Source organism: Xiphophorus couchianus, chromosome 15, assembly GCF_001444195.1.
Source record: "Xiphophorus couchianus chromosome 15, X_couchianus-1.0, whole genome shotgun sequence".
NCBI lineage: Eukaryota > Metazoa > Chordata > Actinopteri > Cyprinodontiformes > Poeciliidae > Xiphophorus > Xiphophorus couchianus.
Window position 1 is genome coordinate 13,455,080 of NC_040242.1, and position 14,279 is coordinate 13,469,358.

Sequence of the window (14,279 nt, forward strand, 5' to 3'; positions counted from 1 at the left end):
GAAAAAAAGTACTGTGTCCTTGAAAGAGTGCAATAAAATGACACCCGAGTACAGTGGGGAAAACAGCTTTGGCCCTGAGGAGTAAAAATGCAGTTCACACAATCACTATTGTCAAATAAAATCAATAAGTTGAGTTTTCTCTTCACAGGAATTTTGTTGTGCTAAGGCATTTTGTCCGTCTTCCAGTCTCTAAGTTGATGTGAAAATAAAATGAGATGGTGACCGTAACAGTAGTATTACAGTCCTAAAAAAGCACTTACGCGCCATTTCAACATTATGATTTTATTTGCTTTATGCATGTAAAAAAAAGAGTCAACATTTGGTTGTAAAATAAATAAGATAACCTCCACTATTCCATCTTAAATTTGGTTTATTTACAAAAAAAAGATCACTCTGACAATAAAAGCAAACAGTTGTTGCTCTTGAATATATAATTGTCCAAAAGTGTGAGCAGGTTTATTTACTAGGCTCTGAAAGCAGAGCTTTTTGTCAGTTAACAGGTCTGGAGCATTCAGCTGTGTGTTCACAGACTGCAAAAATAGGAAAAAAACATCAGCAATGGCCCCACAGATGCACATCCTGCTTCTCATCTGTATGAGTCATTTTACTACCTGCAGTGACTTGCAAATCTATTAACCTCCCTTGAACATTTAGTCATGTAACAACCACAAGCTCCAATGTTTTTTATTGGGATTTTATGTGATTTTAACGTTGTTCACAATTGTGAAGTGGAAGAAAAATGAACATAATTTCAAATGAAAATCTAAAATCAAAATGTGATGTACATTTATATTCACCCAATTACTGTCAATCAATTAAAAAGTAATCAGATTAATCACACTCTGGCGCTGTGATTAATCACGACCAATCACTAAGCCTAATTTTTGTGATCTTGAAATATAAATATACACACAGTTGTGCAAACCCCTCTTGCTGCAGTCCAATTAAAACTCAAGCCATTATCAGATTTATTTTTTATTTATTTTTTATTTTTTTGGCAATAGAAAGCTGGTAATGTGGTCTCCCAGTACTAACAGCAACCAAGGGAACCTTATTTCACTACACATGCATACAAGTAGTTCCAAACATGTTCAAGTAGGCTAAACATTAAAGCAAGACACCCTGGTGTACAATGAGCTGGGTAAAAACTGGGTAACTCCTATTAACCAGTTGTTAATAGGAGCTACCCATTAACAACCTACTTCACAAATCCACACCATCTTTTTTTTTCTTACTCTTACGCATGTCAGCAATTTAGAAACTTTTACACCACCACTCCACCTCCTTACCTTCTTTCATCACACAATAATCCTGATCCTGTGCACAGCGGTAAAAGTTCATCAAACTGTCTCTAAAAGAAAAGAATTAAGGTGATGCAATGACCCAGTTAAGGTTTAGACTCCTGCTGTGATGGGAACTTCAGATGTGAATATAAGATATGTGCATGAGAACCTCAATGAACTTAAGAGATGTTGTGGAAAACAAACAGAGCATAATTTAAACTGGAAGTAAAAACCTCCAGCGCAATGAGCCGTGTTTTCATTCACCTGTTTTTAAGAAACAGGTCAAGAAAATGTATAAAATGTTGGAGCTGTAGACCTTGAATGCTGAATTTTAAGCCTGACAATATGCCATTCTGCTTCATCTGCTTTATTTTAACAGAAGGAAATGCCTGAAAGCAACTGTTCCCACAAGAACGAGTGCAGAGATGAATACAGATCGGTCAGGTTTACACCTGAAGTAGGCATTTCAGAAACAATATGAGAGAGGATGCATACACAGATATAAAACTTTGATCCTAATTAGGCCATCGGGCAGATGTTTGTTTGATCCATAAACAATTGTATATTTAGATATAGAGACAAGAAGGAGAAACGTATACGTAGAAGGGTGATGCATGGTGGGAGACAGGTTTTATCGTTTGTGTTTGGGAGGTGAAGAGTAACATTTTAGACAAGTTCGCCTCTGAGGATATTTAATGGAAAAGCACATTGTGTACCACCTTGCAGCGGGAGAATGCGAACGCTGAAGTCCTCCAGTTGACTGAGAGCACTGATGAGATCCAGTTCCTCCTGGATGGCTGGAGGACAGTCGGTGATCAGTTGGAGACATGCCCTAAGGAAAAGAACAGTCAATCAATACAAAGGAAGTTACCTATAATAAATCAGATCACTGGATTGACTTGAGCTTTCTCTTGCTCCTCCACATGTTGCAGTGGACAGCAGTCAGCTGTATGAAAAAAACGAGACATTTGGCTACTTCGAAATGTTTTCAATTGCAAAAAAACCCCAGCAATCTAGCAAAACTAAATGGGCGACACCTACCACACTAAAACTATTTTTTTATCGTACTGATATTACACTTCTCGCTATTTGTACATTTTACATTTTAGAAGAAATTAAAAAAAGATTTGGTTCCAATTCAGACATTTTTTTCTTCATTTTTCTAGGGGTTTTGTTGCATGTTTTAGAACAATCTGTTCCCATCTCTGGTTTTTTGGGTCCATGTTTGCTTGTTCTGTTGTTTTTACTGATTTTTTTTTTTATTTTATTTTTTTTATTTTACTGAACTCAGTGGACTGACTGTTCAAAAGGTGAAACATATTTTACAGCCAAAACTATGCAATATATTGGGAAAGGATGCATAATTGGCGAGATCTAGGTTTCAAGCAGGTGTATACTGGGTGGCCACTGGAACAGATTATTTACCAACTATTATCAGCTTATTACACATGTCACCTTGTAAAGACCAGAACAGAAAATGGTATACAAATCAACACAAGAAGGCCTTAAAATCTAAGTGAATTTCCTTACCAGGAATTCTACACCAAGTTTTTGTTTTCAGATCTAAATAAACAAATGTTACAGATAACATTAATAAGATAGTAATAATTACTTATTACTTCGGCAGCAGCACAAGAAATAAATTTTGATGTCCTGTTCAAAACCTGTTTATACCCAAACACAATAACATTGTTATTCAAGGTTTTCACCACATGAGGACTATGCCCACTTATGTTCATTCAAACCTTACAAACTGATTAAAATGAAGGAGACTAAATGGATTTTCTTTATTCCAGTTAGCACTAAATACTATTAATCCTGAAGATTTCAGAGTTCAGCAGTGCAAACAGAAATGTGACGAGGTTTCTAAACTGGATTTATTTACAAAGTCTAGACTAATTTGACGGATCCACAACAGCAGAGTTTCTCTTGGAATACAATTCACACTCATTATCCTTAAGAGGATTATGCAGCATAGCACTTAGAATATAAAGCAGTTTGCTGAATGAGCAAGTGAGCAAGATGCAAGTTTACTTTAGATATAAATAAACCAACAAGGTCTGGGACAGAAAAAAAACAAGGCAAAATGATAAATTTAACATACATTCCCAAGCTGAGAATACAGATCTTATATCTGTCTCCATGGAGAGGATCGGCTTATCTTTTGTACGTGTGTAGTAATTTATCCAATAAAGAATAATGAGACCAAAACATTCTAAAAAATAAGTACTCAGTAGACTGCACACTCCACAAACTCTCCACACAGCTTCACCTGCTCTTTAAGCAAGATGAAGATTTTTCTGCCAGGAAGAAGAGGCTTGTCCTGGCAAGGATAGAAGCAGAAGAAAGAGCTGCAGATGGGTGAAAGAAAAACTCAAAAAGGACATGTTGATTATGTACTTAGGTTGTGAAGGATTTTTAAATGTGTGCACTGACAGAGCCAATAAGAAACAGAAAAAAGTCTCATTGGTTTGTTCCACCTAAACTATCATTTTCAGATTCTTTTGTGCAACATTTAAAAAATATTTAACTTAATAATTCTATTCAATTTATCTTTGAAACAGAAGCAAAAATATTGACACCTCCTTTCATGGAATAATGACGGGCAATGCAGCAAACATTTTTTTCCTATTTTTTTTTCCCTGTATGTTTGTTTTCTTTATGTTTCCCCTCCTAACAAAAACAGAGATGAGTTTTCTCAAACACAACAGAGACGCTTTGCTGACAACAACTTAATGGTTGCTGAATTGTGTCTGACTTTTTTCCGGAGTAGATTTTAACAGCTCTTTCTTTTATCTAAAGCACAACAGACAGTAAGTTGTTAGATCTGTTCTACACTGAAGATTAAGCAACAACATAAAAGAGAACAAAACGAGTTACAGAAATAAATCTAGTCTTAGAGGTTGTCAGTTAATTCAAGATTGAAAAGGGGGACTTTCTGTGTTCCCCTTTACAGGGAAGTAAATTGTACAAACTGTACTCAAATTGTCAAAATGTTTTGATTTTGTTCACTACATCAAATACACACGAGGCCAACAAGTTTAAGTCTGGTCTTAATTTTTCTTTTTTTTTTTTATACATACTTTATAGCTTGCTAACAGTGCAAAAAGGGTTCTTGCACATTTCCATCAACATTGCATTTAAGTGCATTTCAACAGACTACTTCATAATGGCTCTATGCAAATTTCTGCCATTAAGCAGTTAATTTTGTAATAAACAAGATTTCCACCAGTCTCAAAACTCCCAAAATGTGCATCTGTACTATGTGAAGCTTTTATAATCACAAAAACACTGGCGGTTGATCTCTCTAGTAATACATGCTAGTTAATACGGCTTCTTCTCCCTTTTACTCATATGCAACAAACACACGCACAGAAGCACATGCTCACATAGTGGGAGTGTTACAATAGATGATGCTGTCCAAGTGTGTGGAGGGGGGCCTCCGTATTAGTTACTATAAATGAATGACGACCCAATTACTGTCCCACTTCCCCACTAGGAACAGACGGTGAGATTAGACATCCAGCGGCCCCCCTCTAAGATCTGAAGCCAGCAAGAAACAAAAATACAAAATCTTCATGTAGCACACAACAGAAGATAAAATGAAAGCAGACACCAACAGTGACTTTTTGCTGCTTCATTTTTTTAAAAGGGGATACAACAGAAAAAAAATAGTTCATACGGCACAACAAAAGCCAAAAGTACCACAATTAACATTAAATACAAAAATATATTTTAATATGTCAATTGCAAATAAAAAAGGAAATAACATTTTGTAACTACAACAATTTGTCCAATAATACACACTTACATTAGTATGTAAGTGTGTCAATATCTAAATAATCTAAAAAAAAAAAATGCATTTACGATGTTGTGTAGCTCTATAGTGAAAATTGATCCATTAAACTGTCACTAAAATCTGATTGGTTAACCTCATAGTAAGTCAATTTCAGGACAATTATTTTTGATTAAAGCAGTATTAGTCCTGCCCAAAGATAATGACACCGTGTGTCTGATAGAGCAAATAAATTAATGTATTACACCATGCAACCACTAATATCTTATATAATAAGTACAGTGAACCCTCGTTTTTCGCGGGGGTTGCGTTCCGAAAAGAACCCATGATAGGCGAAATCCGTGAAGTAGTTACCTTTATTTTTTTACAATTATTATACAGCATAATTAAATGCTCTACATTGAAACCAAATAACAAAACCTGTTTTCAGGCCTAAGCATTTTTTTAACAAATAGAATGCTTTCTTACAAATAACTACAGTAAAATAATCACTGTAATCATCAAGATGAAGTACAGTAGGAGAAATTGTGACTCGCGTATTTCACTGTTCCACTGACTGTGACGCTGCGGCCTGACTTCGCTCTCTAGTGTCTTTTTCTTCCGAAGCCTGTAGTGCAGGTGTGTTTTTTCGAGAGAAGAACATAGTTATCGGTAGTTATTGTCGCTCTTTTTTCTTCTGGGCAAAAATATTTGCCAAAATTTGCCAAGCTGTATACCGTAACGTTATTGGCACACAGGTAGAGAAGAAGCGCGGAGACTGTTTAGCCAATCAGGACGCAGAATACAATGCATAGTGAAAAAAAACTGCACAAAAAACCCCGCGAAGCATCGAGGCCGTGAAAGGTAAACCGTGTTATAGCAAGGGTTCACTGTATTTCTATTCATCTACACATAATATAATTCATGACACATTAAGGTAACTATATAGAGATTTGCTTAATTTAATAATTTTTGCCATCTCCGAACCTCTATGATAACACAAAAGATGGCATTAAAAACGGGCTCATACTTCAAAATTTGAATTGTTGCACTTGAATTACGTCTAATTCATGCCAAGTAAGAATTGGCTGAAGAGTTATTTTTTAAGTGGCCATTTTATATGGAAATACAGCTACTCCTACTCTTCCTTACCTGGCCAGCCCCATGCAGGGATCTGTTAGTGCTGTGGAGGAGTTGAAGTACTCCCTGGCAGCAGCCAAAACCAACTCCAAGCTGCTGTTGTAGGCCACCTTCAAAGCACAACCTTTTCCCCGGAAAGACAAGCTAACGGGAACATCCTGTTTCACCTGGAAACATGAATAAAAATGCAGCGAGATCAATGAGTATGGAAATTTATTATAAGCGGCTTAATGATTGGAGAACCCAGTAGGGGTAGCAGGACCGTGTCAAAGTAAGTTTTATTCAACATACCGTGGAGCAATGCATAAGCTGCCCTGCCAGGCGTATGTTCTCCACACGGCTTGAGCACAGCAGGGACTCAACAAAAATCTGCCAGAGTCAGAAAATATAAGGAGAAGTGATGCGGAAATTACATCCGTCTTTGTTGAATGAAAAGTGTAAATTTCAGTGTTCAGGGTATTAAACTACAAGATTTAGCACAAGCACTAAGTGGGGTAATTTTTTTGTGAATTTACTGCTTGTTGATACCTGATAACATGTCTCTGATTTTAGGCAAGTGTAAACGTTCTGCTGCATATCAAGCAGGTCCTGCAGGAGAGCTCTCCACACTGAATCACTGACTGGAGGGTTCCTGAATGCAACACACAAATATTCAACATATTCAGACATTTGTTGTGCCCATTTCACATTCATGAATACATTTTATTCTGAGCTCATACTTGCGGCCGGTGTGACGGCACAGCTTGACCATTAGTTGGTGGGCCTCCTCCTTACTGTTCTGGCTGTTCTTCACATATGAGATGGGCTTCTGGAGGCCATGCTTCTCCAAAACTTCCACCACACTGCCAAGCAAACAACATCAGGTTTACAAGAAAATTATAAATTCAAAAACCTAGAGAAATAGATCTCTTTTTTAACATAAAGTCACTCATCACTTCCTTCTACAGACAGCATTTTAGGAAGGCACCAAAGACTATGTCCTTTGAATTCCAGACCCAGTCAATTTGTGCTACTTTTTTAATTTTAGCTAAAACTGACTATCAAAATCAGAATGTAGTGATGCTGAAGAAAATTGATAAATTAAACTAACCTTTACTTTCTCTTCTGCACTCTATCAGGTGTAATATTTTATTTCAATTCAAATTTTAAATCAAGTTCCATTTTGAGGCTCGATTTTCCAAAGTACTAATTTTTTCCTTATTTTTCATACTTTTAAACATCTGAAAAATACAATAAGTTCCATACTTTTCCAGACTTTAACACTGTGTAGAAACCCTGATGCAATGTTGACCTTATTTCCACCGAAGATATAATGAACTGTAATATCTGCAATTGACATCCTACGAAATCAAGTTTCTCCACATTTCTGTTAGAAGCATTGTGTATTTATGATCTACCATTTTTAGTCTCATGAGTAAAAATAAATCAAGGGATTTTACGAGTTACAATACCTTAACAAACAACAAAGCCACACAAACATTTTCCTATAGTGTATTTAATAAAGAAGTAATAATGATGAGAAGAAGCCACAGTTGGAAAAGCCAAACTAAATAAAGAACAAAGACAACAAAATAAAACCAGCACAATCCACAGGAAGACGGGTAGAATCTAAGCTGTTCATTATTTTGGCAGCACAGAGTCATTTGTAAGACACAGTGCAGATGGAGAAACCACAGTTCTAGTCAGAAGAACAACATGATAAAGTGCATGTCACAGAGACAGCACTGATTTGTAAGTGTGTGTTTGTGTGCAACACACACTGACAGCTGTTTTATGTGACCAAGGGAGAGGCTAGGTGTTGGTGACGGATTAGCGTGGCACCCCTTCCCGTCTCAACAGGGTCGTGTTGCTACAGATGTTCGATCTCCATCGCAGCTCATTAACATAGCAAACAGGTGCCTGTGAATGTGTGAGGGCTTGTACTTGTAATGCATGTGTGTGAGTGAAAGAAAAACAGCAAGGCTTGAAAATTACAGCTCTGTGAGGGTAATGTGTAAGTTAGTGGCAGTGACAGCAACTGTAGCCAGTCTTTATTATGGTAGTCATCGGAGGGCAAACTTGGCATTTGCTGCTTGATTCATCTGTGGTGTGACTCACAGAACTTCAGCATGGCACGGCAATAAACACAATCAGCAAGCTCCCTGAGGTATCCTTGAGGTTGTTGATTCTTGCATATAAACTATGTAAAAGATAAACTGAGCTTCAACATTAGCTTTCTCACAGCTAGTTCATTCCCTTCTTTATTATCACCCTATTTATTGGGATTCCTGTCAGGCTACTGCCCTCTTCCCGGCTTCATCATTATCCTCCATCTTCACCTTCATCATTACTGTTTTTCCAAGTGCATTCATGGGAGCCACAGGGAGGGAAAAAAAAAGAAAAAACGCAATAGATCCAACGCTTGGGGCGTTTTTAACCCACTGGGAATGTCGATGATCCTTTGATATGGAGTGAGTGAGCTGAGTGTGCATCTGTGTCTCCTCTTTTTTGGTGGTTGCTATGAAGTCAAAATGCTAAATTCTTTATCAATTTGTCTACATTGATAGTTTCCCAAGTAATAGATCACTAATGATAGAACAGAAACACCTTACAAGTTGTTAAGGGAATTTTAAATAGCAGCTGTGGAAGAGATTAGGATAAAGAACGATAGGCAATCCTGTTTTGTTCAATTAAAAATTCCAAATATATACAAAAAAATTAAATGTAAAACAAAATTTAAATTGGAATTGAAATTTGCATAAATTTGAAATTATCTTAGCACTACTGCATAATTACATATTTCCTGATTTCAGACATGGAAATATGTCTACCATGATCTAAAAGATTGAACACAGCAGAAAGGAAAAGGCTGTGCAAATTATGATATATAACTTTTAGAGCCTGTAGATACATACTGTTAAACTAATCTATTCCTACATCTGCAAAGTGAACAAAAACAGAGGTGATAGATAAAGAGCAAATATACCTTAGATGCTTTTCAAGTTTGTCCACTTTGTCATGGAGTGATCCTGTGATGTCTGTCTCTGGTCTGTAAAGCAATAAAACAGAAAAAAAGGTTTTTAGTCAGTAAAATGGAGCACACAATAAACAATAGATTGCATAATAAAGATGTACACTTTGGGTTTATAAATCTCCATCAATTCCCTACCAAAAATACATCTCTATTGATGCTTTAGCTTGAGGCAAAGCATTCTGGACTAGGTTGGCCTGTTCCCCTACAGAGAACATAATATAATAAACCATGTGTAAATGTGTATTTCTACCCCACCAAACACAAACAAAATCTTGACATTTTAACCCATTTCTCTGCTTTCTTCTTCTTAGCTCTGACTTTTAGCCCTCCACATCTACTTTTCCTGCAATTTATGTCCCTGATTCACTAATGTCTTGTTCATTCCTACGTTTTACTCTAGCCAAGAGGAAAGGCAAATTATGTTCTTCTTAGAAGATTTAGACTTAATTAGCCAGAGTCACAGATTAGAAAACCTGAGCTGGAGCAGCTAAGTAACAGTTTCTATCTTGGTTCATAAAGGTGCATCATTCTATGTAGGTCAGGGAGCTTAATAAGTTAGAAAAATCCCTCCCAGGAGAAAAGTTAAGTTTAGGTTGTTGCACATACACTCTGGCCTCACAAATTCTTCTAATCTAAATGCCACAGAATATAAGTCCCTAAAGGAAGGTGAGCCATTTTCTCCATTGTAAAAGTACTATAAAATGAATTTAAATAATTGTATAGCAATACTATAACAAAACATTTCTGATCAATATTTATTCCACAACTGGTCAAATTCCAGTATAGCTGAAGTAATATAAAACATTAACATCTCAAGATATAATTGCTGTAAACGCTTAAAAACTGCTCTGCTTTACAGCATCATCTTCTTTTGTTACTTAACCACTCATCTTTCTGAATAGTTAAACATAACAGAGAAAAACTAAAATAGATGAAGGCTTTAATTCACTTAGTTTTTTTTCATAGACAGTTAACAATTGGAACTCTGCCAAGTGTGGTTCAAAGTCAGGTATCTTGGCTGTTTTGGTGACAAACGTGGTAATGTCAATAGGACAGTGCTATGATGTGTGTTTCAGGAGAAATTTATACAAAAAATTGGCATACTGAATCATATTTAGACTGACAACTGATCATGTGACTTAATCCTGGTAAAGTTTGAGCTTCAAAATTTCAGCCAGTGCTCTTAGATTGAGTTGATGGTAATTCATACCATTTGTGGTTCAAGTTTTCCATTTTAACAAGACTGGATTTGATTTAAAAATGCAAATTTTTGCTTCCAATGTTAACACCACTGTTATTATGCAAGTCATCATTGAGGTTAGAGAGTCAATAATTGACAGCAAACTATAATTTTAACATTTGCAATGTTAAAATTATTAGTTCCTTTTAAACTGCTTATTATGTTTTCTCCAAGCTTCAATAAATTTTATTAGCATTTTACATGACAGACCAAGACAAGGTAGTGTATAATTATGAAGAAGTGGGGAAATTATTATTGTTTAAAGGGTTAACAAAGCTCTAATGATTTAAAACTATCAAATAAAAATCTAATAAAAAAACCATGAAAGTTTGTAGCTGTAATGTATCATAATGTGAGAAAGTTTAAAAGGGTGTAACGACCTTTGTGAGGCAATCTACGAGATATCAAATAATTCTTATTCATCAACAGGTCAAAGTGGATATTTGTAGCAAATCTGACAAAACTCTCCAAAGGATTTTTCCAAATATTGCACTCATGTATGGAACACCAAAACAAACTCCCTGGCCAAAGCAGTCACTTTTCATAAAAATAAATGCAATAAATTTGGTCTGATTATCATAATATTAAACACTGATTAAAAGAGACCCCTGCTCCAAACCAATTCTAGTGCCTCTTGTTTCAGTGCAGTTATTCCCTGTGGCGAGTGTGCAATAGAAAAGCATAAACTCACAGCATGGAGTGCCACAGTGGAGCTAAATTGAGACAGATGAAAAGAGCAAAATGTGCAACTGTTGAAAGTTCAGATTCCCGTCATGCAGCCACCTGAGTACTGTCACAATGGTAATTTATTTCTACAATCAAGGCTGATTTTTTTGAACAATTTCATTTGATTTCAGCTATTCAAGGAGTCCACACGTCCACTTTATCAATGATTTTCTCTCTTAAGACCACTCAGTCACTTTTAAATGTGCTGCAAACCCACACAGTCTCATGGGAAACTCACCAGGCTGGCCCTCATGTCATATGCAATAAAATGCGCAACTTAAGAGGAATGCAGAGAAAAAGATTGAGCAATGGAAAAGGGTAGGAAATAATATTCGAACTGTAGCAGGGTTGACTGATGGCTCTTTGGAGTGCAAGTCAGACTTATAAGCGGGAAAGAGGAGGAAAATATAGGCTCAAAGGAAGGGGAAACAGAAACACAGGGGGTACTTGGATTTATTTATAGGTCCAAGGAGAGCTGGGAGGCTGGAATGAAAGGAGAGATGGTGTGGGAATTGGGATTATTGTATTTTTGTGGACAAGGCAGTGATTGACTTCTTAACATCCTGAAACCACGGTTAACAAAATCAAGATGAAGATCAATGTTGTCATTTTCAGAGCAGTAAATATCTGACCAGCTGACTTTGGGTGTCAGTGCATGGTGATGTGTGTATGTCTGACCCATAGCCCCTTTGGGGAAGACACTCCAGAATGTCGTAACAGAGGCTGAGCTGGTCGTCTCTCTCACAGTTGTAGATGCACTCCAAGGCTACCTCCATCAGCTGGTCTGGGTCTCCAATAATCTTCAGCTGGCACTGAAGAAGATGACAAAGGAGTCTGCATGTCATTGTGCATCCATAATTAATTTACCTTAAAGCTAAAGCAACAGTCTTTCTTTATAGCACATATGTGCATGATTTGTACCTTCTATAAAACACAAAAAGCCTGTCCATGCCAGTGGCTTATGGCTTATCATTTATAACACGACCAAAAGCATCGCCCCTGGCATAAACCAACCACAGCATGTGTGTGAGTTTTGGGATACTTACGACAGGTTTAGAGTGCTGGAAAATGATCAGAGGGAGAGTGAGGTCTTGCTGGCCCAGGCTGACCAGGTAGTTTGTAAGCAGAGACTTGGCAGCGCCTTCGCTGTGTCCCTCACAGCGGTGCAAGAATGGCACCATCCACTGGACGGCATCTTTCTTGTAGCGCTCAGGATTCGACTGTAAACGACAAGAAACAGTCAGAAGATTTTATTCATTGGTTTTCCTTAATAATAGGACAAAAATATACATAAGTTAACCATAAGAAAGTTAAAGATTTGCTGATTCAAAACAATGCACAACTCATTTATTGCATTAAGAATTGCTAAAATCTATATAATCAGTCATTGATGATGGTTCTTTATGATCAGGGTCCAATATTACACAATGTCCAGGATACATTTTTCAGTTTTATTTTAATAAATAGCACAAGTAAAAACAAAACACTAAGATACAAAGTTAAGGCAGATGTTTGTACAGTGGTCATGATTTGAGTACATAACCTGCTGAATGGACAGAAAGTGACCTATGGCTGCATGAACAAACGTGACAGAGAGATAGAGGGACAAACAGACAGCTTTATGAATGGATGATTGGATGCATGGACAGATAGACTGAAGGTTGAATGGATGGAGGGATAGATAAAAGGATGGACACAGACGAATATATGGTCAAAGGGACAAACTGATGTCTTCACAGATTAATTGATGATTGGATAGATGGAAGACAGACAAACTGATAGATGGATGAACGGACAGATGTTTTTCCATACTTCATAAAATGATGAAACCTAAAAAATAAGCTTTGATCAAGTCCCATATTTCCCCCTTACTGTGTAGTAACCCTGTAAGAAATCAGTTGGATGTCTCTGATCCTTTTCATGTTGGTGAAATATTTACAACAAATAAGATGTTTAAGATTATGTGATGAAAAAGAATAGGAGCATTTTTTTTTCTCCTCTCCAGGGGGTCTTTTGTGGGTTCTAGTGTCCCTTATATGAAAGTAGGCTGACAGGAAAGGGGGAAGAGGAGAGGGGGGAAGACATGCGGCAAATATCGTCGGATCTGGGAATCGAAACGTGTCGAGGACTCAAGGCCTCCAAACGTGGGTCCCGCTATCCCCTACGCCACCACGGCAGGCCCCAGAATATGAGCATTTTAGCACTGGTTTGCATGTATATCATAATTTCCGTAGTTTTACTTTTCTGGACATAGTGGAGCACTTCAAACAGCCTTTACATAAAACATAGGCGTGCAATTAAACCTGAACGTAAACTATAATTACAGAAGTATGTGGGTAGTGCAATGGTGTGCAACCGTAGATGCTAAGCTCTTCAGAGAGCCTTGCACTCACCTTGCGACAACCCTGACTCCCAATGTGCCGATGAGAACATATTCGCAGAAAAAAAATGAGATTCAAAAACAAAATTAGATCACAAACGCAAGCTTACACACCCACACACGTTTTGCTTCGCTGTGCTGTGTCTCTGAAAAGAAAGACATCAGACACCAGCAGAGAGGGAGATGTAATCTAGCCAGTTTGGTAAACAGTTACAACATACACACACACACACACTCATATATCCGATGAGAGCCCAAAGGGAGTTCCAGTCAAACAGCATGTATTAGTGCAGTCAACAACATTTGCTGGCTGCCTGCCTGTGTGGCAGATCCCATTGCCAATGGTCCTTACAGGCTAAAGCTGGCAGTTATTAGCTACAATTTACAGGACAGCTCATATCATGTACTCCAAGGGGACTTGTAACTGTAGTACTTGCAATAGAATAGCTTTCATAGCTCTCTTGCTGCGGTTGGAAAGCAAGTTTGTATCATTAAATGTCGGGGATTTCAGGAATTTGTGGCCATCATTAAATATATTTTCAAAGTCAGAAACTTTTTCTTTTTCCGTTGTGAACAATGAAGTCTAGTTTAGATGATTTTAGAAGTTTATTAACATTGAATATGTTTTAGTTCTTATTTTGAACTGCATAATATATTATACTTTCATGTCAACTATAAGAACATGCACTAAATCATCTCCTACGATGATTTAGCGCAACCAA

General features: G+C 37.1%; 1 protein-coding gene across 1 annotated transcript in view; it reads right to left on the reverse strand.

Annotated features, from left to right (window-relative positions):
* Positions 1-14,279, reverse strand: part of nbas (NBAS subunit of NRZ tethering complex) — a 165,563-nt gene that overhangs the window by 101,702 nt on the left and 49,582 nt on the right. The window contains exons 25-32 of the mRNA XM_028040395.1: positions 12,224-12,397; positions 11,856-11,989; positions 9,164-9,226; positions 6,918-7,040; positions 6,727-6,829; positions 6,490-6,567; positions 6,211-6,365; positions 2,003-2,115 (exon numbers count right to left, since the gene is read on the reverse strand). Of these exons, the coding sequence (XP_027896196.1) occupies positions 2,003-2,115; positions 6,211-6,365; positions 6,490-6,567; positions 6,727-6,829; positions 6,918-7,040; positions 9,164-9,226; positions 11,856-11,989; positions 12,224-12,397 (943 nt within the window). The remainder of the gene's footprint in view (positions 1-2,002; positions 2,116-6,210; positions 6,366-6,489; positions 6,568-6,726; positions 6,830-6,917; positions 7,041-9,163; positions 9,227-11,855; positions 11,990-12,223; positions 12,398-14,279) is intronic.